General features: G+C 40.6%; 1 protein-coding gene across 1 annotated transcript in view; it reads right to left on the minus strand.

The window, feature by feature from the left end:
• Positions 1 to 25047, minus strand: part of MCF2 (MCF.2 cell line derived transforming sequence) — a 96912-nt gene extending 71865 nt beyond the window's left edge. Inside the window, exon 1 of the mRNA XM_045538859.1 lies at positions 24837 to 25047. Within this exon, the coding sequence (XP_045394815.1) occupies positions 24837 to 24921 (85 nt within the window). The 5' untranslated portion in view covers positions 24922 to 25047. The remainder of the gene's footprint in view (positions 1 to 24836) is intronic.
• Between the last annotated feature and the right edge of the window lie 1748 nt (positions 25048 to 26795).

Here is a 26795-nt window from a genome sequence, read left to right on the forward strand (position 1 = left end):
GACTTAAAAATATTCCTACATAATGAGAGACTCAAATTTCTCCCCTGCTTTGATCAGTTGGAACACCTATCAAGATAAATTTATGGATTTTATGTCAGATAGCAGATCTGGAAGTACTAATATGTGCAACTTGATTCCTCTCATACCATTCGGATTATTACACAGCTATAGAAACTACGTGCATTTACTCTACACTTTAAACATTCAGGTAATAAGAGAGGCCTCAGGGCATAAAATAAAAGGCTGTGGGCTGGGAGCAAGAGAACCAGGGCCTAGTGTGATTTCGGCCACGGAGCTGCTCTGTGATCTTGAACAAGTCATTCCCCCTCATCACCCCCATTTGAGAAGTGAGGGCAATACAGCTAATGCTTTCTAAGGTCCCTTCCATTCTATGAGATCCAACATGTAAAATCCATAGATATAAGAAAAACATCCTGATCTTTTCTATCTCAAAATGTCACCCACGATTGTGCTGATAAAAATAACATTTCCATTCTAATGAAAAAGGATGAAATCATAGCTAAAAGAGAAGATGTTACTACTTTAAGAAATGGTCATGTTCTGGGTTGGAAACAGACTGAAGGGAGAGGAGATAATACGGGAAAGGCAACAGGAGACACAGGGTTATCACTGAGCAGCCACAAAGGATGAGGCGAGATTGTTGCTGAGAACAAAGAGAAACAGAGTACTGACTTAGGAGAAAATTGTGACACTGAGTTACACCCCGCTTTGTATCTGACCTTCTTGAATTTCCACACAGATAGCTTCCTGAAATATAAAAATGAGAACAAATATAATTTATAATGTTCTTCTTCCTGACCCTTTAAACTCTCTCCTCGTGAGAGAGAGAGAGAGAGAGAGAGAGCATGAGAGATAAAAAGCCTGGATCACCAAAGCTGGATCAAGTCCACATTATAGCATGTTCCCTGTTGACTGGATTCAATTTTAATTGGAAGCTTGTCAAGCTGCCCCAGGTGGAAAGTTCAATTACTCACAAATAAAAGGCATGCATTTTCCTTACTTTTGACTAGTTGCTAAGCCCAAAAAGGGCTGGTTGGGAAGCCAAATAAAGGGCTGTAACTCAATAGGCAATCTGAAAAACACCCTTATAAACACCCTGACAGAGCACATCTTCCTTTAAGAGCTCTGCTGAAAAACCATGCGCTTGTACAATCAAACACAATCAGACACAAACTGAAAACAAAAGACAAGCGAAGCGCTCGCCAATTCATTCATGCCATACAAACAATCAGGAAGCAAAAGGGTCGAGCTCTTATTGTCTTGACCATAAATTGCAAACAGATCACTAATATTTCTTTTATAACATGAAAGGTAGTTATGCAAATGAGGATGCAAGCTCAGAATTCTAATATTAATTTTTAAAGTTCTAAAAGGTATGGAAATAAATCATCTATTTAGGATGGTTCACAGAGAGAATGAAGGTACAGCCATCTAATCAGTGGCTCCATTTTGACTGTGTCACTTGCAGAAATGCAGAACCCATGTCACCTCAGAACAGGATGCACTTTAAAGGTTTTAAAGATTTATTTTGCATTCATTCACTTTTTTAAAAGATTGAGCACCTACTATATGCCACATACTATTCTAAGCTGTGCTGGAACAGATGTTCTGAGAAAAAGTAAAGGTTCACAATCAAATAAGTTTGTGAAATACTGATGGCTAACCATACCGCAATATGTCCCAGGGACTACACATGTACACATTGTGTCTCTTTGGGTATGAGCCATGTAGGTGGTGTTTCCCAAACCTACTTGACCAGGAACTCCTTTGCTTGGTTGATTGGTTGGTTTTTCCCCCACAGAGAGTGACAAAAGACAAACAAAAAGCAACAGAGAGGGCTATAAAGACTCCATATGAAGAAGCACTTTGTTCTAAAAGTCAGAGCTGTGTGTAGATGAAATGACTGCCACGGAAAGCAGACAAACCCTTTCCTATCACTAATAGCATTTAAACAGAGGCCAAGCAGCTCTGTGGTGAGGATACAGAGCTCAATGAAGGACAGAATTGGGTTGGATCTTCCAAGTCCTACTTCTCTGAGAGCCTATGCCTCCATGATTTAAATTCTACTGAGTTTATTATTAACTCCTATTGGGAAAATGATAGTTTAAGAAATTAAGTAAATCGCTAACTACAAGCATTCCCATTTTACAGAAAACATTTTTACTGCAGATCTTGGAGTACAACAGCAATAATTCCAACCCTTGAGCTATATTTCACAGTGACACTCTCTCACGTCCACTTAGCCCTCTCTGGGGTTTCTGTTCATATACCATAGAAGAATACGAGCTCTGAACCAGGCTGCACATACATGCCTCTTTGTCCAAGCACTCCAGAGCCATGGCAAAGAAACCACTTAAAAGGGCAAATGCCTCTATTCTCACATTTTCCTAAAAATCAAATAAGAAGCAAAAACAGAACACAAAAAAATACAAATAGAAAGGAAAACAAAGGAAATGTCAAACAGAAAGATAAAGTCTCTTCAATGGCAATAAACCCACTGCTGCCACCAATATGAAAAGAGAGTGGGAAAGTGAAGTAAACGATGAACAACAGCTATCATCTGCCCAGCACCTAGTATTTGCCAGGCACTGTACAAGGCACTGCATATGCGGTTTCTCTCACCTTAACAACCGTCCTCCAGGATGGATATTAAAGTCCTCAACTTACAGATTAGGAAACAGGCTCAGAGAGGCTACCATTCATGTACTTACTCATTCAAGAGACTCAGGTAAAACAAATGCCAGATACCAGTCACTGTCCAAATTAGAATCTAGTAGGAGGTTTAGAAAAGCTTTTACTGTGTCATCTATCTCATTCCCTAACCTTCAGAAAGGCCATCTAAAGTCTGTACTTAGAAGAATACACTCAATTAGCTCTAATGCAAATTACTAACCAGATATGGCTCCATATATCGAGAATGTTTACAAACAATCTTTTGCAAAAAACTCCATTCTTTTTACAGCCTTAAATTCTGAACAATGATGCTTCCTTTTAGCAATCATCTCTTTGAAAGTCCCCTGTTGCTGATATACAGGACAGATAAAATTAGGTTTTGTTCGGAGCCCTAAATCCTGCTGCAAGGCAGATGGGATTCTATGAGTGTAATTTTTCCCTTTCAATCTGACCGTCAGAGACTCTTTGTAACTCTTTGTAAACAGTAATGACTTAGCACATGCAACAAATTGAAGTGCTGTCTTGACAAATGTTATACTTTAAAAGGTAGGATAAATAAAAGGGTAATTCTAAAACCATCTCAAAATGAATTCCCATTAGACTCCAGTAGAACAATCTATACAGTACTTTGTTCTGTAACAAAGGTACAGTATGAAAGACTTACAAAATTCTGTACTAACAAAATAAAACCAAGATTCATGCTAAATCCTTCTTCTGCTAATACCTACTGGGGCCTCCTTCCAATCCATTGTCATTCAATTCACCAAACAGCTAGGAGTCTCTGCTAGGTGCTGTGGCCCATGGGAATACGAACTGAGTTCCTCACCTCACAAAGCTTAAAAATTAACTGAAGATACAACATATAAACTGCTGGCCATAAAATAAGGCAGAGTACAGTACATGCTATAATAGAAATATATGATATAGAATATGGGGAAGGGAGAAATTATTACATCTAAATTGAAGGAGAGAGAAAGAGGAAGGTTTCAAAGATGATGTGATATGTGAGCCGTGCCTTGAAAATTGATTAATATTCAAATACACAGACAAGGAATAGAGAATGATATTTCAAGTGGAAGAAAGAAGGCACCAATGCAGGAGCAGGTGAAGGAATCAGGGACTGTCTATGGCCTGATATGGTTTAAGTATAGAGACAGGGTAGTCTGGCTAAAGCTAGAAAGCAAGATCAGAAGCAGAAAGTGGGGAATCTTGCACGCATCCAGAGGAGAAGAGCAGGCTTCTTGAAGGCCTCTGATTCAGCATCACTGACCTAGCACCGAGGAGATGTCTAGGCAGGCAAACCCTCTAACAGCAGGGCAGGGATGTAGAAACTAGTGGATTCTACAATCAATTAGCTACCAACTTTTGATATAGCTTCAGGCAATTCACTGAAGGCTCCCTATGACTCGGGTTATGTACAAGCATGTATACAACAGAATGTAGGAGGATGGGAAGGGAAAGGGAAGAGGAAGGGTCTCCCCAATGAGTTATAAAACTCCAAATAAAACTTGGCAGGAGTTCTATTCTAAGGTGCTAAGTACTATTCTATTCAAATGTTAACATTTCTGAAATCTGGATGTATCTCAGACCTGAACGCCATCATCACATTTGATGCAGTTTTTTCATTTTTCTGCCTAAAATGCTATATTAAGTACCTTAGAACCAAATACAATTATAGAAAAGAAAAATAAGAAATTCAAAAAATAAATTCAAACCTCCTTATAGGTGACATATATGCAACATATATACGTATATTTTTGTAATAAATATTAGCCATCAGTACAACTATATTCCGGGTCCTGTGAGTTCACCTAGTAAATCACCTTACCTGGGGTGGTCTTGGGGAAACCCCACACACAGTCACTTCCCCAAAGGAAGACATTAAACTGTCTGTATTCGTAAATGATATGATCTTGTATATAGATAATACTATGGAATTCACACACACACACAACCTGTTAGAATAAACAAGTTCAGCTGGGCATGTTGGCTCACGCCTGTAATCTTAGCCCTCTGGGAGGCTGAGGCAGGAGGATCACTTGAGGTTAGGAGTTCAAGACCAGCCTGAACAAGAGTGAGACCCCATCTCTACTACAAATAGAAAAATTAGCCAGGCGTGGTGGTGGCATGTGCCTGTAGTCCCAGCTACTCAGGAGGCTGAGGCAGGAGGATCGTTTGAGCCCAGGAGTTTGAGGTTGCCGTGAGCTAGGCTGATGCATTCTAGCCCAGGGGACAGAGTGAGACTCTGTCTCAAAATAAAATAAAATAAAATAAAATAAACAAGTTCAGCAAGAATGCAGGATACAAGATCCAGACACAAAAATGAATTGTATTTCTATTGTGCAGAGTATAAATGCAAAACTTTGAAAACTCCGAAACATTGAAAGAAATCCAAGATCTAAATAAATAGAAAGCCATTCCACATTTATGTCTTGGGAGACAATATTATTAAGGTAGCAATACTCCCTAAACTAGTATACAGATTCAAAACAATCTCTATCAAAATTTTAGCTGGCTTTTTTTTCTTGCAGAAATTAACAAGTGGAACCTAAAACTCATGGAAATGCAAGGGAGCCAGATTAGCCAAAGCAATCCTGAAACAAAAGAACAAGGTTGGAGAACTAATACTTCCCAATTTCAAGACTTAGCACAAAGCTACAATAAACAAGACAGTGTGGTACCAGCATAAGGGTAGACATAAAGATCAATGGAATGGAAGGAATAGTCCAAAAATCAGCCCATATGTCAAGGGTCAATTGATTTTTGACAAGGGCAAGTCAATTCATTGGGGAAAGAATAACCTTTTCAACAAACAGTAAAGGGATAACAGGATAGCCACATATATCACATACAAAAATTCACCAAAAATGGATCAAGCATCTAAATATAACAGCTTAAGCAATAAAATTATTAAAATAAAATATAGGCGTAAATCTTTGTGACCTTGTGTTAGGCAAAGCCTTCTTATATAAGACACCAAAGGTACAAGTGAGAAAAAAATAAATTGGGCTTCACCAAAATTAAAACTTTTGTGCTTCAAAGAGCACTACCAAGAAGGTGAAAGATGATCAACAGAATAGCGTAATATATTTGGAAATCATATATCTGATAAGGGACATGTCTCTAGAATACATAAACAACATTTAACAAATCAATAACAAAAGACAAATAACCCAGTTTAAAATGGGTTCTTCTCCAAAGAAGATATATTAATACAAGTGGGTACTAAGCACATGTAAAGATGCTTGGCATCATTTAGTCATTATAGAAATACATACCAAAACCACAGTGATATCACTTCACACCCAAGAGGATGGCTATAATAAGAAAAGATGGACAGGCCAGGGGCAGTGGCTCACGCCTGTAATCCTAACACTCTGGGAGGCCGAGGTGGGAGGATCGCTTGAACTCAGGAGTTCAAGAACAGTCTGACCAAGAGCAAGACCCCGTCTCTACTAAAAATAGAAAAATTAGCCTGGCGTTGTAGCCAAGTAGTCCTAGCTACTCGGGAGGCTGAGGCAGAAGGATCATTTGAGCCCAGGAGTTTGAGGTTGCTGTGAGCTTTGATGATGCCACTGAACTCTACCCAGGGCAACAGAGCAAGACTCTGTCTCAAAAAAAAAGAAAAAAGGACAATAACAAGTGTTAGCGAGTATGTGGACAAATTGAACCCCTCGTACATGTAAATGTAAAATGTTCATGTAAAATATAAAATAGTTCATCCCCTATGGAAGAGAGTTGTGCAATTCCTCAAAAAGTTAAACATAGATTTACCATATGACCTACCATTTTTACTTCCAGGTATATACCCAAGAGAAATGAAAACATACATCTACAAGAAAACTTACACAAGAATGTTAATAGCAACGTCATTCATAAAAACCAAAAAGTGGAAATAATTCAAATGACCACTAACTGAAGAATGGATAAACAAAAGTGGTATATCCATAAAAGGGAAAATTATTTGGCAAGAAAAAGGAATAAAGGACTGACACATGCTACAACATAGATGTATCTTGAGAAAATTATGCTCAGTGAAAGAAGCCAGACACAAAAGACCACACATTATGTGTTTCCATGTATATGAAATGTCCACTATAGGCATATAGAGAAAGACAGAAAGTAGAGTAGAAGTTGCCTAAGGCTTACAGGAATGAGGAACCCGGGGAGATGATAGCTAAAGGGTATAGGATTTCTTCTGGGAGTAATGAAATATTCTAAAATTGCTTGCAATGATGTTACATATCTCTGTGAATATGCTAAAAACATTGAATTTAAATGGGTAAATTGTATGGTATGTGGATTATATCTCAATAGAGCCATTACCAAAAAAAATCAAGGAAAACAATGATATTTGTAAGAAAAAAGTTCATTTGAACAATGGATGTACTTTTTCCACTTCTCCTTTAAAAGAAATTTTATCATAAAAAACAGATAGAAAAGAAAAGGTATCAAAAACACAAGAAATGGGCTCAACTTTTAGAAATGTATGCTAAGGAAAAAAGATGAAGGTTGTGCATAAAGATAAACCATAACATCACAGCACCAATATGTTAAACGCAGTGGTTACAGTTGAGCATTGTTATCTTGGATGATACATATACATTAAATTCTGAATGTTTTTGCACAAATAAGTATTTCTTACAGACATCATCTAGCATAGTACTTATGAGTGCACACTCCAGAAACAGATTGGCTGGATTCAAATCCAGTTCTACCACTTGCTGGTTAGCTGCTTAAACTCTCTGGGTCTGTTTCTTTTATTTGTAAAATGGGAGAAATGGTAGCACCTACTTGACAGGGTTATTGCAATTAGTAAAGTTATTGATATATGCAAAGCATTTACAACAGTGTCTAGTATATGGTAAGTGCTTGATAAATATCAGTCATTGTCACAGAATAAAGAAAAAGTAACATTATATAATAATTTTAAAGGCTTCATGTAAAAGTGAGCATTCATGCAGAAGCAGACAATGATGAATTTAGCATTAGAGTTCTGCAAAAATTTTAATTCTGCATCACCTCATCATCTTCTCCAATCACAAAGGCCCCAGAGCCAGAACTCCATGGCTACCTTTTCCCCCCTTAGGCCATCTGTGAATAGGGTAATGGGTAGGGTAATGGGTCATGTTTCCTTATCTCTAGCTCAGACCTTATATACAAAAAGAACTCATCTAATATGAGTTCAAGAATCTAAAAATTGAACTTCCAAGTTTGAAAATAAAATGGAAGAGCTTCCCCCATTGGTCATACGGAGAGCTAAAATTCCTGAAAAACCTTCCTGCTACAAACCACGAAAACATGCTGGGAAGAAGGAAATTAAATCCTTTTTAATGCATGGCTGAGGTGGCAGGAAAGACAAACAAATCCTCAGAGGTCAAAACCATTACCTGGGCAGATATCCTGCGGGAGACACCAACTAAGAACAGCAGTTGGCAATCCTAGGTGACTCAAGCTTGGTGTTAATGGTCATACATTGGTGAGGATTCAAACCCTATGGTACTGGGAATTAGATCAGAGAAAATACAGGATAATATTTATATAACCTGCGGGTAGAATAGAATTTTTAAAACAGGGTACAAGAAGCACAAATCATAAAAGAAAAGATTGATAAATTAGGCTACATTAAAATTAAAAATTTCTTTCATCAGAAAACATGATAAAGAAAATGATGAGACAAGCCACAGACTGGGTGAAAATTTTTGCAACAAATATAACTGATAAAGAATGAGCCACCATATGAAGGATATATGAAAAGTTATAAGTCAAGAAGAAATAGAAAAACAACCCAATAGATACATGGAAAAAAAGTAACACAAACAGGTGTTTATTTCACAGAAGAGGAAACAGGAATGGCCGATAAACATTTGAAAAGATGCTCTACTGCATTTGTAATGTGTGAAATGCAAACGGCAAAGGCAGTAGGATAACCTATTATACCCAGCACTCAAGCAACAATTTTCAAAAATGTAACATCAGCAAGCATTTACGTGCACAACAACATAATCATTACAGGTGTGTTTTGGTGTTGAATTTGGCTTTTACCACAGGTTTACTTTTCATTTTGCACAAAGCATTCATTTCGAAAGATTACTTTAAAGTGAGTTTAGTGGTAACTGAAAGAAAATATATTGGGTAGAGTTTTAACCCATTAGAGCTGAAGGATAAATATGAGTGACTTGACACAAAGTCTAAAATGAAAAAAAAAAAAATTAGGTGCGGCAATAAAGATCAAAGAAAGGCTGAGATTGCATTAAAGACATGTATAATGTCAAATCAAACATTCGAAGTGTCGCCTGAGTACCTACTATGCATTCAATGTCGCTTACACAGCACATACTAATGTATAGGTTCCAAATCAGGGCAGAATGTCCACAGATCTGGCTGTCCTCAGATGTTCAGCCTTTTAAGTGTGCTTTGATGGAAGGAACCATGGGATGATTTTACCCCCAGTAGCAGCAAGTGGAATTCTAGAGGAAGATGGGAAATGGAAGGAAGGAATGAGAGGATAGAAAAAGGAAGAGTAGGAATACAGAACAGAAATCCACATTCAACACAACTTTAAGTGTTTTCTCATGTGTCTTTCAGCTACTCTAATCATTCATGCATTTGTTCTTTCAGCAGGCCTTTGTTAGGCTCCTGTCTTATGCCAGCCCCTGTGCAGGGCTAGGCATACAGAAATCAGTTAGACGCTGGCCCTGGATCTCACAGGGCTCTTCACCTAGAAGCAGGAGGCAGTTAAAGCCCAGAGCACTAAGTGTTAACAATAGTACTGAGCCCAGGGTGCCGCGAGCATGCAGTGAAAGGACGTCTAGCATTAAACTGATAAAATAAATCATGTATGAAAAATGAACAAAATGGTTTTATACCTAACCTATGCCAAATACCTCCGGGGACACTTTCAGCACTTGACTTTCATGTCATGATTCAACGCTATATTAAGGTTATACTATAATCTTAATTATATTAATAATTAAGACCTGCTTCCAAGGAGATCAGTATGATAGCAACCCCCCTCATCTTTTCATGTATCAGACATATTTGTGTGTGTTGCAAATGAAGGGGAGCTATTCATCTCTGTAACTTTTGTAACACTGATATTTACACATATATGTGCATACATATAGTGCACAGACATTAAAATGCTAAGTGTTGTAATTAAAATGGAGGGTTTCGGAAGTTCATTCTCCATCTTTAAAACCACTTGTAAAATCAACATCCGATATGAAGAAGCTCACACTGAGATGAAAAGGAAAAAAACGCAGTGGGGAGCCTTTTCTTACTCTTCAGTGCTAAAGCAATTTTGTGAGTTGATCATGTGTCTTAAAATTTACAGTTCATAAAAGTTGACAAAATCTTTGCTAAATGCCAGGTCTATGGTAAAGGGTCTTTTAAAAATGTACCATCATCGTCTTCAAAACTATACATTGTCATGAAAATAACTGTCTTTGAGAATTAACTTCCTTGGGTAATTCTGAAAGCACAGCCAAAAACAAACAAATAAAATAAAATCCCTCTTCATCACACATTTTGAATGTTCCAGATTATTCCTTAACAATAGAAATTTGAGGAAAAGGCACCTTAAGGGACATTACTTTATCCAGCCAAACCATCATCATTCAGTACACACAGTGCAAATGAGTAGGGACATGCTTGAACATCAGCTTAAAGACATGACAGTCCCCAACCACTATAGCCACAGCCACCACTAAATAATTCTAAACATACTATCTTAGCAATAGGTAAATATTTACATTAATCTCTTTTCAATTTTTATCATAGCAGCAGATGTTTAGAGAGCAGCTATTTAAAGAACAAGCTATAAAAATAGACAAGATGACCCACTAATATCAGAACTCACACTATCCACATAGACATATGACTAAAATGCCAGATCTCATACTCCATGGCTATTCATCTCTTCTTAGGTTCAGAAAATCTAATTTTGAAATAAACAGCATCTGCAACGGTAAATCCAATTAAAATGACTTACTTTTAGTTTATAATCCATGAAGAAGGACACACAACATCTGTGAATGGTCCTTGAATATGTTAACAAAGGAAGCAAAAATGATCCTCTTTTGTAAACTAAGTGCAAAGTGACAAACAAAAACAGGACTGCTGCTTTTTGCTCTGTGACTAATCCCATCATCTGGCTTGCAATTGCAAAGTCAAAGGTGTCCCCAAATATGCATATTCCTTCTAAGTGCCATCAAAGAGTCTATGAACACATATACCTAATTATACAATTTTAGTTGAAATAGAGAAAATATTATTTAAACTAACTCTCTAAGGTTATTCTTGTCATCAGACTGGGTATTCAATAGGTAATGCTTCAGCGTAACTAACAGTGGCACAAGGATGCAAATGAAGACGTGATGGCCAAAGAATTCTCAGTATCCCTGAACATATATAGAATACTCCTGGCTGATAGCAGCCGCTGATGGCGGCCCTGCCAAGCTATATTTGAAAGGCAGCTCAGCCTCTACCAGACCCTCCAGCTATAACCAAGTTATTCAAAATTCATATCCCAGTAGCATCTACAACCTGTCTCTTTCACCTAGAACCTTTACAAAGAGATTCATTAGCAACTTATTAAAAATGATGTCACTGTATAATCACATTTATATCAAATACATATATAATACATGTTATATATAAAGTATATATGTAACTTGATTTTAAAACTTGATTTCCAGTGAAGAAAATTACAGGTAGTTATCTTGTTTTGGTGGAATTGCTTTGAGAAGTGGGAGTTGATACCTAGATTTTTTAAAGTCCAGAATTCTACTTTTAGTGACTGAGTAAAAGATTATTTGAATATTGAGGAATTAAAGTCATAATGATGACACTGACATTATGTTTTAAAGTCATTGGTTCTAACATCTATAAAGGTACTTCAGGCAAACATCCGTTTATTAAATAATATATTTGTTATAATCATTTTAATTTTAACTAATTTTCTGAGTGGCTGGAGGTGGTCTGAATAGGAAATTGGTCCAGTCTACAGCAAATAAAGACAGAAAGGAGCTTCTAAATTTCATCTGCTTATTTGGACATAAGCAGTGTGGACAACTGTGTACATAATTCATCATTCTCAAATATACCAGTTTCTCCATGGGTTTATTTATTTTTTTTAATTTCAGCATATTGCAGGGGTACAAATGTTTAGGTTACGTATATTGCCTTTGCCCCACCCGAGTCAGAGCTTCAAGCGTGTCCATTCCCCAGACGGTGACCACTGCACTCATTAGGTGTGAATATACACCATGGGTTTATTGAAATTATAAGCACACTAAGACAAAACTGGGCAGATGATTTCTCTGTGCCGAAAAGCTACAGTAGCCTTTTTGTGCTCTATGAAAGGAAAACTTTAAAATGACAAAGTGATTTTATATTATATATCTTATTTTTTCCCCTTGTACTCTGTTATGTGTATCAAAATTTTCATAATGAAATAATTTTGAAATACACACATTCAAAGACAGCTGGAACCCATTATATTAAGTGAAGTATCCAAAGAATGGAAAACCAAGCATCACATGTACTCACCAGAAAACTGGTTTCCCTGATCATCACCTAAATGTACATCAGGGAAGGATACCAATTGGATATCAGACTGGGATGGGGGGTGGGGGGAGGGGATGGGTGTATGCCTACAGGATGAGTGCGTTGCACACCCTCTGGGGAATGGTCATGCTTGAAGGTGCAGACCCGGGGAGGTGGGGGGGGGAGGGGATGGAGGTATGACTACATGATGAGTGCCAGGCGCACTGTCTGGAGAATGAGAATGGACGCGCTTGGGACTCTGACTCTGGGGTATGGGCGGGACATGGACAATGTATATGACCTAAACTTATGTACCCCCATGATGAGCTGAAATAAAAAAAAAAAAAGACAAGTCTTAGATCAACATATCGGGTATGATTCCAGTTTGGTAAAATACCTAGATATATGGGGACTCTTTATTGTCCTCACCAGTTAGAAATGAGTTTCCTGAAGGCAGAGATTTATTTTATTCACTAAAATATCCCCATAGTGTCTAACACATAGGAGGTGATAAAAAAATGTTGGTTGAATTGAATTGATATACCTATATTTATAGAAAACCTCTTATGTCTGCACACACATACAGAGCAGTGTTTGCCTCCAGAGAGTAGGACTTGGCTAGGCACACGGGTGACTTTTACTTATTAGTTTCTGAATGTTTGTACTGCTTAGATGTTTTACAAAGATCACATATAAATAATTTAATTATAAACCTAAGAAAATGAGGGAATAAAAGATATTTCCCTACCAAGAACAAAAAACAAAAACAGGAAAAAGAAGTGCCAAAGGCACTGGGCAAGGAAGGGAGTAAGAAAGAAGAAATAAGGAAGAGGAAAAACCAAGAAGAAACGGGGATGAAAAGGAAGGGGCAGGCCGGGCGCGGTGGCTCACACCTGTAATCCTAGCACTCTGGGAGGCCGAGGCAGGAGGATCGCTCGAGGTCAGGAGTTCGAGACCAGCCTGAGCAAGAGCGAGACCCCGTCTCTACTAAAAAAAATAGAAAGAAATGATCTGGACAGCTAAAAATATATATAGAAAAAAAATTAGCCGGGCATGGTGGCGCATGCCTGTAGTCCCAGCTACTCGGGAGGCTGAGGCAGGAGGATCTCTTGAGCCCAGGAGTTGGAGGTTGCCGTGAGCTAGGCTGACGCCACAGCACTCTAGCCCGGGCAACAGAGTGAGACTCTGTCTCAAAAAAATAATAAAATAAAAAAATATATAAAATAAGAAAAGGAAAGGGCATGAGGAAAAATTAGGTGCAGCTGGAGGGAAATGACAGTGAGAAGGCCTCCACCCATGAGCTTGGTGCCCCAGGTCGCTGCCCCTTGACTATATATGTCTCTTGTAGGTGGTTAATTAAGAGCACATCTGTGGAAACCTTTTCTTTCAGCCTCCCCCCTTCAGATTAAAATCAGCCAGTAGACCAATGTCCTAGAGAGTTTCTGCAATATTTTCTTCTAGTAGTTTCATAGCTTCAGGTCTTAGACTTAAGTCTTTGATCCATTTTGATTTGGTTTTTTTGGTAAAATGAGAGATAGGAGCCTGGTTTCATTCTCCTGCATATAACTATCCAGTTTTCTCAGCACCGTTTATTGAAAAGACTGTTCTTTCTCCACTGTATGTTCTTGGAGCCTTTGTGGGATGAGTTGGTAGTAAATATGTGGATTTATATCTGGGTTCTCTATTCTGTTCCATTGGTCTATGTGTCTATTTTTATGCCGGTACCATGCTGTTTTGGTTACCGTAACTTTGTAGTAGATTTTGAAGTTAGGTGATGTGATGCCTCCCATTCTGTTCTTTTTGCTCAGGACTGCTTTGGCTATGTAGGGTCTTTTGTGGTTCCATACAAATTTTAGGATATATTTTTCTATTTCTGTGAAGAATTTAATTGGTATTTTGATAGAAATTGCATTAAGTCTGTAAATTGATTTGGGTAGTATTGTCATTTTAACGATTTTTTTTTTGAGAGAGTGTCTCACTCTGTTGCCCAGGAAGTGCAGTGGCACAATCTAACTCACTGTAGCCCCAAACTCTTGGGCTCGAGAGATCCTCCTGCCTCAGCCTCCCAAGTAGCTGGGACTATAGGCACGTGCCACCACACCCAGCTAATTTTTTTGTATTTTGTAGAGAAGAGGTCTCACTCTGTTGCTCAGGCTGGTCTCAAACTCCTGACCTCAAGGGATCCTCCCACCTCGGGCTCCCAGAGTGCTAGGATTACAGGCATGAGTCACTGTCACTGGCCCATTTTAATAATATTGATTCTTTCAATCCATAAGTATAAAATATCCTTCCATTTTTTTGTGTGTCGTCTTCTATTTCTTTCATCAGAATTTTATAGTTTTCCTTGTATTGATCTTTCATTTCTTTGGTTAGACTGATTGCTAGGTATTTCATGTCTTTTGTAGCTATTGTAAATGTGATTGCTTTCCTGATTTACTTTTCCAGGACATTGGTCTGGGTGAACATTTTTTGTGTAAGACCTCAAAAGCACAGGGAACCAAAGCAAAAATAGGTAATTGTGATTACGTCAAGCTAAAAAAGAAAGCAAAGGAAACAATCAACAAAGTGAAGAGACGACCCACAGAATGGAAGAAAATATTTGTAAACTATCCACCTGACAAGGGGTTAATAACCAAAATGTATAAGGAGCTCAAACAACACATTAGTTAAATAAATAAAATAATTCAATTAAAATAGGCAAAATATCTGAACAGACATTTTTGCAAAGAAGACATACAAATGGCCAACAGGTATATGAAAAAATGTTCAGCATCACTAATCATCAAAGAAATGCAAATCAAAACCACAATGAGATATCATCTCACCCTGGTTAAAATGGTTTATATAAAAAAGACAGGCAATAAAAGATGCTGGCAAGGATATGGAGAAAGGGGACTCCTCATATGCTCTTGGTGGGAATATAAACTAGTACAACCACTATGGAGAACACTATGGATGTTCCTTAAAAAACAAAAGATAGAACTACCATACGACCCAGCAATCTCATTACTGGGTGTATAACCAAAACAAAGGAAATTAATATATCAAAAAGATATCTGCACTCCTATGTTTATCGCGGCACTATTCACAATGGCCAAAATATGGAATCAACCTAAGTGTTCATCAACAGATGAACAAATAAAGGAAATGTACATATACACAATGGAATATTATTTAGCCATAAAAAGAATGAAATTCTGCCATTTGCAGCAATATGGATGGAACTGGAGGCCATTACACTACGTGAAATAAGCCAAGCACAGAAAGACAAATCTCACATGTTCTCACTCATATGCAGGAGACAAAAAAGTGGATTTCATGGAGAAAGAGAGTAGATTGGTGGTTACCAGAGGCTGGGAAAGGGAAGGGGGAGGAGGAGATGAAGGGGAAAAAAGAATATAAGTGTATTTATTACTACTGAACTGTACACTTAAAAATGATAGAGACGGTAAATTCTATATGTGTATTTTACCTCAATAAAATAAATAAATAAAACCAGCCAGTAGAGACGGCAGGTTTTCCCTGCACAGCAGCAGGAGCTACCATTGTCTTGGTAACCTGCCTAACAATCACAGCTAAATGAATTCATTATTCAAAAACCCAAATGCACAGGTCAATTTTGAGAGTGACTGCGTCATTCTATAAAGAACTACATATGTGGTGATTTACTAGATGTAAAAATTGAAATGATAAATGTGTTTTTCCTGCTTAAGACAACAGAAAATCCACTGCAGAGCTGGTCCAAGCCCATCTGTCTAGCCACTGCAATCTCTTTTCCTAAAAAACATCTCCTGCCACGGGGACGGGGATTACACACTTGATTGACAAATGGTCTTGTCTAGCCTGGAAAGGTCTTTACAGATTCCTAGTGTGTGGCATCCAAACACGTGCCTCTCATTTTCTTTATGTTACCCCACCGCAGTCTTACATACATTTGAATCACAAACACTAAGGCAATTGAGTTAGTGTGATAACATTTTGTTGTTGTTTTTGTTTTCCTTTGGGAGAGGTCAGGTGAATACTTTATTGTCTCTAATACTTTCTTGCCTCTTAAGTCTTTAGCAGGGCCTCTAGAATAGTTCTCATAATAGGAATGAATTAATATACTGTAATCATTCTAAATTCATGACAAGCTAAACATCAATAACCATCCAATATGAGCACTAACAGACAGAATGCAAATATTTGTTATAGTAAATAATCCCCAAATACCTTAGATGTGAATACCCCATAGTTGGCGAAACCTCAATTTGTGCAACTATAAAAATGAGGTTCAGATACTCCCTAAATTGATCTACAGGTTCAGTGCAATCCCTAGCAAAATCCCAGCTGGATTTTTACACAGAAATTGATAAGCTAGTCATACAATTCATATGAATATGCAAGGAACTGGGACTAGTCATAGCAATCTCACAAAAGAAAAACAAACGTGGAAAATTCACACTTCCTAATTTCAAAATTTAGTACAAAGCTACAGCAATTGAGATAGGAATAATGATAGACTTATAGATAAACCAGTGGAAGAGAACTGAAAGTCAAAAAATAAATCCTTATACCTAGGGTCAATTCATTTTCATCCAGGGTGCCAAGATCTTTCAATGGGGAAAAAATATTCTTCTCAACAAACGGTGCTGGATACACACACGCAAAAGAATGAAGTTGGACCCCTAACTCATATCATTCACGAACATCAACTCAAAATGGATCAAAGATCTAAGTGTAAGAGCTAAAACCATAAAACTCTTAGATGAACACGTAGTTGTAATTCTCTGTGACCTTGGATTAGGCAGTGTTTTCTTATGTTTGACACCAAAAGCACAAGTGACCAAAGGAAAAATATAGATAAATTTAACTTTATCAAAATTAAGCTGGTGCTTCAAGGAAACCATCAAGTAAATAAAAAGACAACCAACAGAATGGGAGAAAATATTTACAAATCAAACATCTGATAAGGATCTTAAATCCAGAATATATCTCAACAACAAAAAGAGGAATAGCCCAATTTTAAATTGGGCAAAGAATCTACATCGATGTTTACGCAAATGGCCAATAAGCACATGAAAAGGTGCTTAACGTCAATAGTCATTTGGGAAATGCAAATCAAAACCACAGTGAGAAACCATTTCCCACCCACTAGGATGGCTGGAATCAAAAAGACAGAAATTAACAAGTATTAGGAAGGATGTGGAGAAATTGGAACTCTCATACATTGATAGTGGGAATGTAAAATGGTGCAGCTGCCTTGTAAAACAGTCTGAGAGTTCTCCAAGATGAAACATACAGTTACTCTATGACCCAGCAATTTCCACTCCTAGATTCCAAAGAGAAATGAAAACGTATGCCCCTATGTCCACATAAAAACTTGTATAAGAATGTTCATAGCAACATTATTCATGATACCCAAAAGGTGGAGACCACCTAAATACATATCATTTGAATTGGCTAATTAAAATGTGGTATATGTATACAAGGCAATAATATTCAGCCACTTAAAGAATGATGTACTGGTACATGCTACAACATGAATGAATTTTGAAAATGCTATGCTCAGTGAAAGAAGCCAGTCACAAGCGATCACACATTGTATGATTCTATTTATATAAAATGTCCAGAGTAGGCACATCTGTATAGATGCAGAAAGTAGATTAATGGCTGCCTGGGGCTGAGAAGGGCAGTTGGGAGAAAATGAGGAGTAACTGCTAACAGGTATGGGGTTTCTTTTTGGGTGATGGGAATATTCTAAGCCTAGATTGAGGTAATGGTTGCACAATTCTGTGATTATGCTAAAAAGCATTGAATTCAAATGCATTAATTGTATGGTATATAAAGTATATCTCAATAAAAGCTGTTTAAAAAAATAGGCTCAGGTTCAACTGGAATGAAATTCTGTTTCTCCCATTTGCCCTCTTGCTAACAAAACTCTTTCCTCCCCTTTGCTAGGAATGGCTCTCATTCTCTTTTCAGATTGATGAAAAAAAAAAATTATCTGAAAACAGAGCAGACATAGCTCCATAGGGTTGCTGGCTCATAATTTTCCAGAGACAGAATATGCATACATAAATTTCCATTGCTGCTAAAAAGTCTTTCCCAGCATCTGCTGATTAACAGAAACAGTTACACTTGTTTATGGCAGAGGTTACAGTATCATTAATAAATATTTAAAAGAAAGAAGATAATCTGCCTTTAAGAGTAAATTTCACTATATTAAAATGTTACTATATTTGCTGTCTGGGGAACATTAGAAGGCTAAAATTGAACTATTTTGTAAGCCCCAAATGTTGTGAGTGTAAAATGGTCCTTTCCAATTTGCTACCAGTGATTGGTTTTTCCATTTAAAAAAATTGATTTTTTAGAAAATTGAATCATATGTTGAAAATGATAGAGGTAATTGAATAAAGGTCTTCTCAGTTAGAGAGCAATAGTGGCTGGTTAATATTAAATAGTTGTGTTGAGGAAAGAATAAGACAGGAAGGGATTCATCTTCAGCATGAATGTAAACCGTAAGTTACTAAACTACAGATTTCTTGTATCCATAATGAAGGAGCAGTTAACACTGAGGTTGTGGGCTTTCCCCCTTCATCTTTATCCCCAGGCATGGATTGCATTGGTTCCAGACTATGAGCAGAGGAACATGAGTCAAAGTGACCTGTCAACAAATCTGACAGCACAAACATTTGAACAACAAACCACAGAAATGATTTGTTGTTTAGAGCACTGCTTCTACTTTGTGCTTTCTTTCTCCCAAAATAAATGTTGCTTTGGGGAAGAGCTACAGGTCCACCACAAGTCTTCACTGGTAGGACACAAACACTTATCTCTTCTGACTGATCTCCCCTATTGATACTCTCTCATCCAGGCTTTAAATACCACCTATGAGGCCGATAACTACCAAATTTGTGTCCCCACCCCAGATTCCTTCCTTGAAAGCCAGACTCCTACATGGAACTGCCTACTCAACATCACCACATAGATATCTAATAGGCATTTCAAAGTTAACAGGTAGGTCCCAAACCAAACTTCTGAGCCTCATGATTTTCCCCCAACAAACCTTCTCCTCCTGCAGGCATCCCCATCTCCTTTGACGAAAATTTCTGCCATCCACTTGCTAAAGCCAAAAATCTTAGCAACATCCTTTACTCTCTTTCTTTCATACCCCATATCCAAACCATTAGCAAAATCCTTCTGGCTCCACCCTCAAAATATACCCAGAATCTATCTGATCACTGCTCACCACCTCCATGACTGCCACTCTGGCTCAAACTGCCATCATCAATCCTAATAGCCTCCTAAATAGTCTCACTGCTTCCATCTTTGTCCCAGCTTAAGCCTATTCTCCACATGACATCCAGAGGGATATTGATAAAATAGAAATCACTTCTTTGCTCATAACCTTTCAGTGGCTCCTCATCTGACTCAGGGAAAACACCTAAGTCCTTACCAAGCCCCAGTGATCCAGACCCTGTTACATCTGTGGCTTCACCGCGCATGTGCACACACCAAGGCAAACACTCACTCTGCTTCAGCCACACTGGTTCCCTTCTTGTTTATTGAACTTTTCAGCACTCTCTCATCTCAGGGTCTTTCCACTAACTGCCCCCCTGCCTAAAGCAGAGGCAGAAACTCCTGATGGCTTACTTCCTCGCCTCCTTCAGGTCTTTGCTCAATGTCAACTTCCAAGAAGTCAGTAAGATTCTTACATTTGCCACACACAGACAGTGAAGAGAAGGTTTGGGTGAGAAATAAATGGGAGGAAGTTCTGTACCACTGGGCTCTTGCCAGGAGCTGTCTCTGGAAGAGACCTGGCAACAATAGGAAGGGACACTGGCCTCATCAGCCATCAGACAGAAGGCATCTCTCCATATGGGATTGGCCTCTGCTTCTGCCCTGGGGCAGGTGAGGTGCCAATTGTTTACTGAGCTTCTGCCCTGGGGCAGGTGAGGAGCAAATTGTTTGCAAAAGATGCTTACTTGAGAACATGCCCCTCAGGGACATGGACATTTGCATTCAATCCTGGGGACAACTTCCAAGAATGAAGTGCTTCCTAGGGCCAAGCACTTACAGGCATGCCTGAGAAATGCAATGGCTAAAATGCATCTGGATTTACTGATAGATTTTGAACACACTTGTTTGTTTTACAAGGAAGTAAAGTATTACAATTTCATATGCTGTAATACCTAAATTGGCAGGAGAACACACGTTTTACTGATTAACTAATTTAACAGCATCGACCCTCCAGAACACAGACAAGAACTAGGGAGAAAGAAAATAAAAAGCTTCTATGCAATCAGAATAGTTATCACAGTGTCCGCGTTCTAAGGTTCATATATATTAGTAGAAGTAGACTCCCCACAGTCCTACTCATAGCCTGTTTACTCATATTTTTCAGACAGTTCTAACAAGCTCGGTTATCTTGTTCCTTAGCTCATAACACGTCAGAAGGACAAAGGAGGAGGGGACGTGGAGGGTTAGGTAATAACAGCTAGTTGGTAGGAACAGTTAACAGCAGCAAGAAATGACAGCTAACAGAGAGGTGATATATGGAAAGATTAGAAAAGCCAGGCATTGCAAATTAAAAGGCAGAACAAATTGTGCCCATTTAACATAGGAACAAACAGCCTTCCACAGTTTAGGAGTCCCTGTATACAGCCATTAAAATAACTATTGCTATTACAAGGACAATCTTGAGTCACAAAGAAGGGATGCAGTTATTTCCAAGTTCAGGAGTCAGGAAGGTAAATAGTCTTTTTGAAAAGCTTTTTGTTCAAAATGGTTAGAGATTTTGAGGGAAAAAAACAAGTCGGGTACTGAAAGTGCTGAACCTCAGTTAGCTAGAAAAATCACTTACATGGAACACTCACAGTACAGTGTGGCTCGATAAATGACCCATCATTATTGGAATACATCTTTACACCATATGAGAATGCACATTGGATAACTAAATTTTGTTGTGATTTACACATCTCCTTGAGCTAAAATCTGATGAAATAAAAATTGCAATGAACAGGTTTTCACAACTGCTTATCTACGTTATCTGAATTCATCTTAGATCAGTATGGTTTCTATTTTTTCTCCTGCAGGGAATGCAAACATTTCTTTTTTTTTTTTCTTTCTTTTATTTTATCATCAGGTAAGGAGGAGATGTGTGAAGAAAAATATAAAGGGCAAGTTTGAAAGGTAATTTTATAATAAATGTGTGGCTACGTCTGTACTAGACTTGCTGAGTTATGAAGACAGCCCATAGATGAGTAGATTTAAGGAAAGAATTTCAGTTTAACAGACTCTATAGATGAGGGTAAGAAATAAGATTACTTCTTCCCAGCTCCAGACCTGTTGATCAGCTCTACCTGAATGTTCCACAGAAACCGCACACCCGAAATTGAACCCCAAACTTGGTCTTCCTCCTCCATTCCCTGTCTTAATGGTGTCCCGTTCCACCCAGTCACCCTAACGAGAAACCTGGAATTAACCTGGTCTCCTCTGTGTCTCTCAAATGCCAGGACTAGTCACACCATGTCAAATCAATTCCACCCTTTCAATTCCTATCAGGCCTCTCCCCTTCCCCAGAACTGACAGTCCATGCCTTCATTCACTCACCAGCTTATTTCAACCGCTTTCTAACTAGTCACTCCACCTCTCCACTGCATACTCCGCACACGGAATCCCTCACACCACTACCCCCACATCACCACCAGAGTGATCTCTGTAAAAGCAAAAAGTCCCACCATGCACAGCCACTCTTGACCACTGTGCATATTGTATACTGTACAACCCTAGCAAGGGCATCATTCACGGTGTAATCTGTGTGAATGGAGCCTGCAAAAGTTTTTCCAGTGCACAACCCATACAACCATATGCAACAGCCTCGCTCTACTCCCCTGCTTACAACACTCCAATGACTCCCCATTGCTCTGGAAATAAGGTAAAACCATTTAATATGCCTCACTTACAGGGTTCTGCCTGATGTAGCCCCTGCCTACCTCTCCAAATTTCTCTCTCCTTTACCTTTCATATGTTACGCTCCAATCATTTAAAAGGCGCCTACAATTCCTGAAACCTACTATTCTTTCCCCTTCTGCTTGTCTTTGCACATCTTATTTCCTTTGCCTGGAATACTATTCTCCCCTTCTATCCCTACCACAGACAATCTCCACCACTCCCACCTCGTCCACCTAGACATTTGTATGCATCCCTCAAAATTCAACTCATGCATAACTCTCTCCATGGAGTCTTTCCCTGACTCCCTAAGTGAAGTCAACCATTCCCTCCTCTCCCTGCCCCGGGGCAGATCCTGCACCCACAGATATGATTAGCTTATTACACTGTAGCATAATTTATGGCCCTGGGCAATCCGTACATGGTCATTACCCAAGTGGTCTTTCAGAAAGTTCTTATCCACAATGAAAAGCTTTGTAAATGTTTTTTTTCTCTTTGAGACAGGGTCTCCCTCTGTCCCCCAGGCTGGAGTGCACGATCACAGCTCATTGCAACCTCAAACTCCTAGGCTCAAGTGATCCTCCTGCCTCAGCTTCCCAAGTAGCTGAGACTACAGGTGCATGCCACAATGCCTGGTTAATCTTTTTATTTTCGGTAGAGACTAGGGTCTCACTATGTTGCTCAGGCTGGTTTCGAACTCATGTGCTCAAGTGATCCTCCCAAAGCACTGGGATTACAGGTGTGAGCCACTGTGTCCAGTCAGTAAACATATTTTTAAATATATGAATAGCTTTAAAGTATATGAATTTTTTTTCACATTTAAAATTATTGTGCATGTGCTCTATCCACATGGGTACAACCCCTTTCAGTGCACTCTCTTGTTCCATATGGAGGTAGAGGCTGCTGCTGAAAATGCTGAAAGGTACAAAAGTACTACAAGTGCATATAAAAACACAGCACAGCAACTGATGTCATTTAGGTGTTGTGATGCCACAGCAATGGGGGCTTCTCAACATGCAGGAGGCTTCAAAGGTATAGTAAGAGGAAACATCACTCAACTCTAGAAACAAGAGAAAGCATTGGCAGTAGAAATGTTGGCTTACATTTCATAGCAGAGCTAACACTCGTGATTAAGCACCCATTTCTCCTACTGAGATTTTTTTTAAATTTTTATTTATTGACTTATTTTTAGCTCTTAGGAAGATGCAGGACATAATGAGAACAAGACCCAAAGTACTTTCCACTGCACTGCACAGAAAGTTTCAGTGAAATTCTTGTGTAGACTCCAAAGACTATTTAAATTGCTCTTAAGATGGGAAGGATTTTGTGCCCCCTCACCACATTCCTCTTAATGATCTATCAGGCAGAGAAAATAATATTGACCACCTCAAAACAAAACAGGCAAGACCAAAGAATTCTGTGTTATGAAGATGCATAGACCACAGCTTTGAATTGTTTCCTCTGGTCTAAATGAAGTGGTTTGCATGGCTCCTTCAGATTCTCGCAGATAACCCTGAATAAAGAGGGATGTTTGGAACATGCGTTGTGGCTCCCTGATTTGTGGGAAATGGCCACCAAGTCGATTTTTTGAACACCAAAACTCCCATTGCAAGGTTTAGCACTTGGTAAGCCAATACGACCATGGGAGCACAGGAAGACATACCATCGATTGCAGCACCTTGCAGGCTTGTCTGAAAAGCACCAGCTGAACTTAAGGTCTCAAAGTTACACTCCGTTGTCCGGCTGCTCCAGCGCCCCGGTCAGAATGGTCCCATAGGACGAATCTCCTCAGAGCCCCAGAGCCCGCTGCACCCTCCCTGCTGCACCAACCCTAAAGCTGGGCGACCTGGGCTTGCTAACCCTGAGTTCATCATCACTGGCAAGTGACCAAGTCCACGTTACACCACTCACACCCTTAACCAAACCGCTGCAGCGGCAGTAAAGGTTTCGTGAGTTGGTTGACTTTGTTTTTGTTTGTCCTTCCAGACAAACAAGAGCTTCTGCCTTAGTAGTGAGGGCCCTGGGAGGCAGAAAGCTCATGGACCAAGATGAAAAGATGCACTTCTCTGGACAAAAAATCCAAATCGGTGGCAGTAGCCGTTTCCCTACAACTGCTCCTCCAAATGCTGTGCCGCCCGCACCAGAATCCGAACGTCTTTTTTACTTGGTTTCCACCAAATGTGGTGGGTTTTTTTTTGGGGGGGGGAACCTCGCTTTTCCAGTTCCAGGGAATACTACAAGGAAAGTTCACCCTCCGGGAGGCTGGGTTCTGGTGTGCGGGATGCGGGCTTGGAACATAAGGTCTATTCCCACTTCTCCCGTGACGCACCGAAGCGAGTAAGAAGTGGACAGGGGACCTGACCCAGCAGCGGCGGACACCCTCACACCGCCTCCCGGACTTTCTCACGGTCCGTCTGCGGCGTCCGAGGCCGCACGAGAGCTGCACGCCGGCAGCGCGGAGCTGGCCGGACAACGGAGCACGGATGGCGGGGGAGCCCGCGGCGGGGAGCGCCACTGCAGTGGGGAGGCGCGCGCGGTGTGGAGGGGGAGACAAAGTGTGCTCGCCGAGCCGGCCGGGGCGGGAGCCGGCGAGGAGAGGAGCGGGCGAGCTAGGCTGCAGCCTGAGGCCGCCGGGCAGCCAGTGCTAGGAGGGAGCTCACCTGCGACGAAGACCGTTTGCAGGAGGCAGAGGTAGCTCTTCCCGTACTTCTCGGCAACCCTCACGCGCCGCAGAGCCATGGCCATGTCCACCTGCAGAGGGATCGCCTGGGCGAGCGGCACAAAAGTGCAGCCGTCCGGCTTCAGGGGAAGGCCCGGGCTGCGGCGGCACGGCACAGGGCTCCGTGGCGCCGAGGCGGCAGCTTGGGACGAGTGCCTGGCCGCCTTAGTTGGAGAGCCCAGGTGGTGCCGGGACCCTGCCGCCGCCATCCTCCCGCTGGAATGCGGGGCCGGTGCCGCCACCCCAGCCCGCCGCTGCGGAGCTCTGCCCAGCGCACCGCCCCTGTGCGCCCGGGCGCTGCCGGCCGAGTACCGCCCCCGGCCCCGCTCGGCCCCGGCAGGGGCAGGGGCGCCGGCGGCCTGGGAGCGCCGCGCGCGCCGAGTGCGAGAAGTTGGTCGGAGTTTGGGGCTCCAAGGGCGGGCTCCTGGCCGCCGCTGCCGCCAGGGCAACTCCTCCTGGGTGCGCACCCACGCCTAGGCGCTTCCTGGAGCCTGAGAGGAGGCGGGGGCTGTGGAGGAGGGACGCGAGGAGCCAGAGGCGAGAACCCCCGCGGAGTCGCCCATTGTCAGGGAAGGGAAGGCCGGGCTAGGCAGGCACATGTGGTGGGAGGAGGTGGCCCGGCCTCGCACTCCCATGGCAACTCATGCAAGTCTCGGCGGTTCCTTAGCATCCCGGCCGGTACTGGCCGAGTCAAAGATTCAGCGCCACGGAGTTGCACAGTGAGGGCACATGCAAGTGGCCCTGTCAGGGCTGCTGTCCTTGCTTGCGCCAAGAAGGTACGAGCCCTGGATAGTCTGAAAGGGCCTGTGCTGAAGCCGAAATATGCCCCCAACAACAACAACAGCAACGCAAATACACACACACACACACACACACACACTCAGATCTTAGGCCTAGGATATGCCCAGTCCCGCGCCCTCCAGATCCCTGAATCCCAAACGCTGGCGTCCTAGGAAGCCCCCTGTATAGACACCTGGGCTGCCATCTCTCATGGGCTTGGGAGTCTTGACACGCTTTAGAGCAGGCACAAAACAAAAAGGCAGGAGGAGGCAACTCCGTAGAGAAGACAAGTGGAAAAGGAAAGAAACTAGAGCTCTTTTCCTTGCTCTGAGCCCAAAGCCCCTGGGACTGGGCCAAGGGAAGCTAGCAAAAGAGCCAGCAGGACCTGCAGGAGCCCTGCCCATGAAGCTGTGGCCAGCTGAGGAGAGGTTGGGGTGTCAGCATAAAAACTGCGCTAACTCTGAAACCCAGCCAATGCCAGAGGGATTTGCCCGATTTTGCTCAAATACTAGAAGTCTTTGTGGGAATTGCAAGGGTCACTCTTTTCTATAATAATCCTTTTCAAAATTTTCTGGCAGGAGAGAGGACTGATGTTACATAGGCTAATCATTCCAAGGAGATCTTTTAAGCACTCTATGGGGAACAACTGATTTATACTTGAGGAAAATGGGTGCAGGCAAGTACAAAAGAGAATGAGTGGGGGGAGGGACACACGCTCATCTCTTTCCCTAGGCCTAGCCAATTTAAGCTGTCTGAATGTAAGTCAACAGGCGGAATGTTTGCCCGCCCTTCTCTTGAATACGTGCAAAGGGAAGAGAAGCAACCACTTATAATTTCCCTACTCCTGGGATAGGATGACATTAAGAATTCCACTAATGCTACAGTTGTTGTAAAATAAGTTAAAACTAAATAAGACACAAATGAGTGGCAGTCTATAAAAGTACTAGATGACAACATAGGAGGATATTTTTATAATCTTGGAGTAGGAAAGGCTTTCCTTAGCATAATAAAAAATATGAGATTGATCTACATATGGAAAGATGCCCTGCTATATTGTTAAGTGAAAAAAAAAGAAAGAAGCAAAACAATATTTATATTTCATATCTCTTTTTAAAAACTA

This window comes from Lemur catta, chromosome X, assembly GCF_020740605.2.
Source record: "Lemur catta isolate mLemCat1 chromosome X, mLemCat1.pri, whole genome shotgun sequence".
Lineage (NCBI taxonomy): Eukaryota > Metazoa > Chordata > Mammalia > Primates > Lemuridae > Lemur > Lemur catta.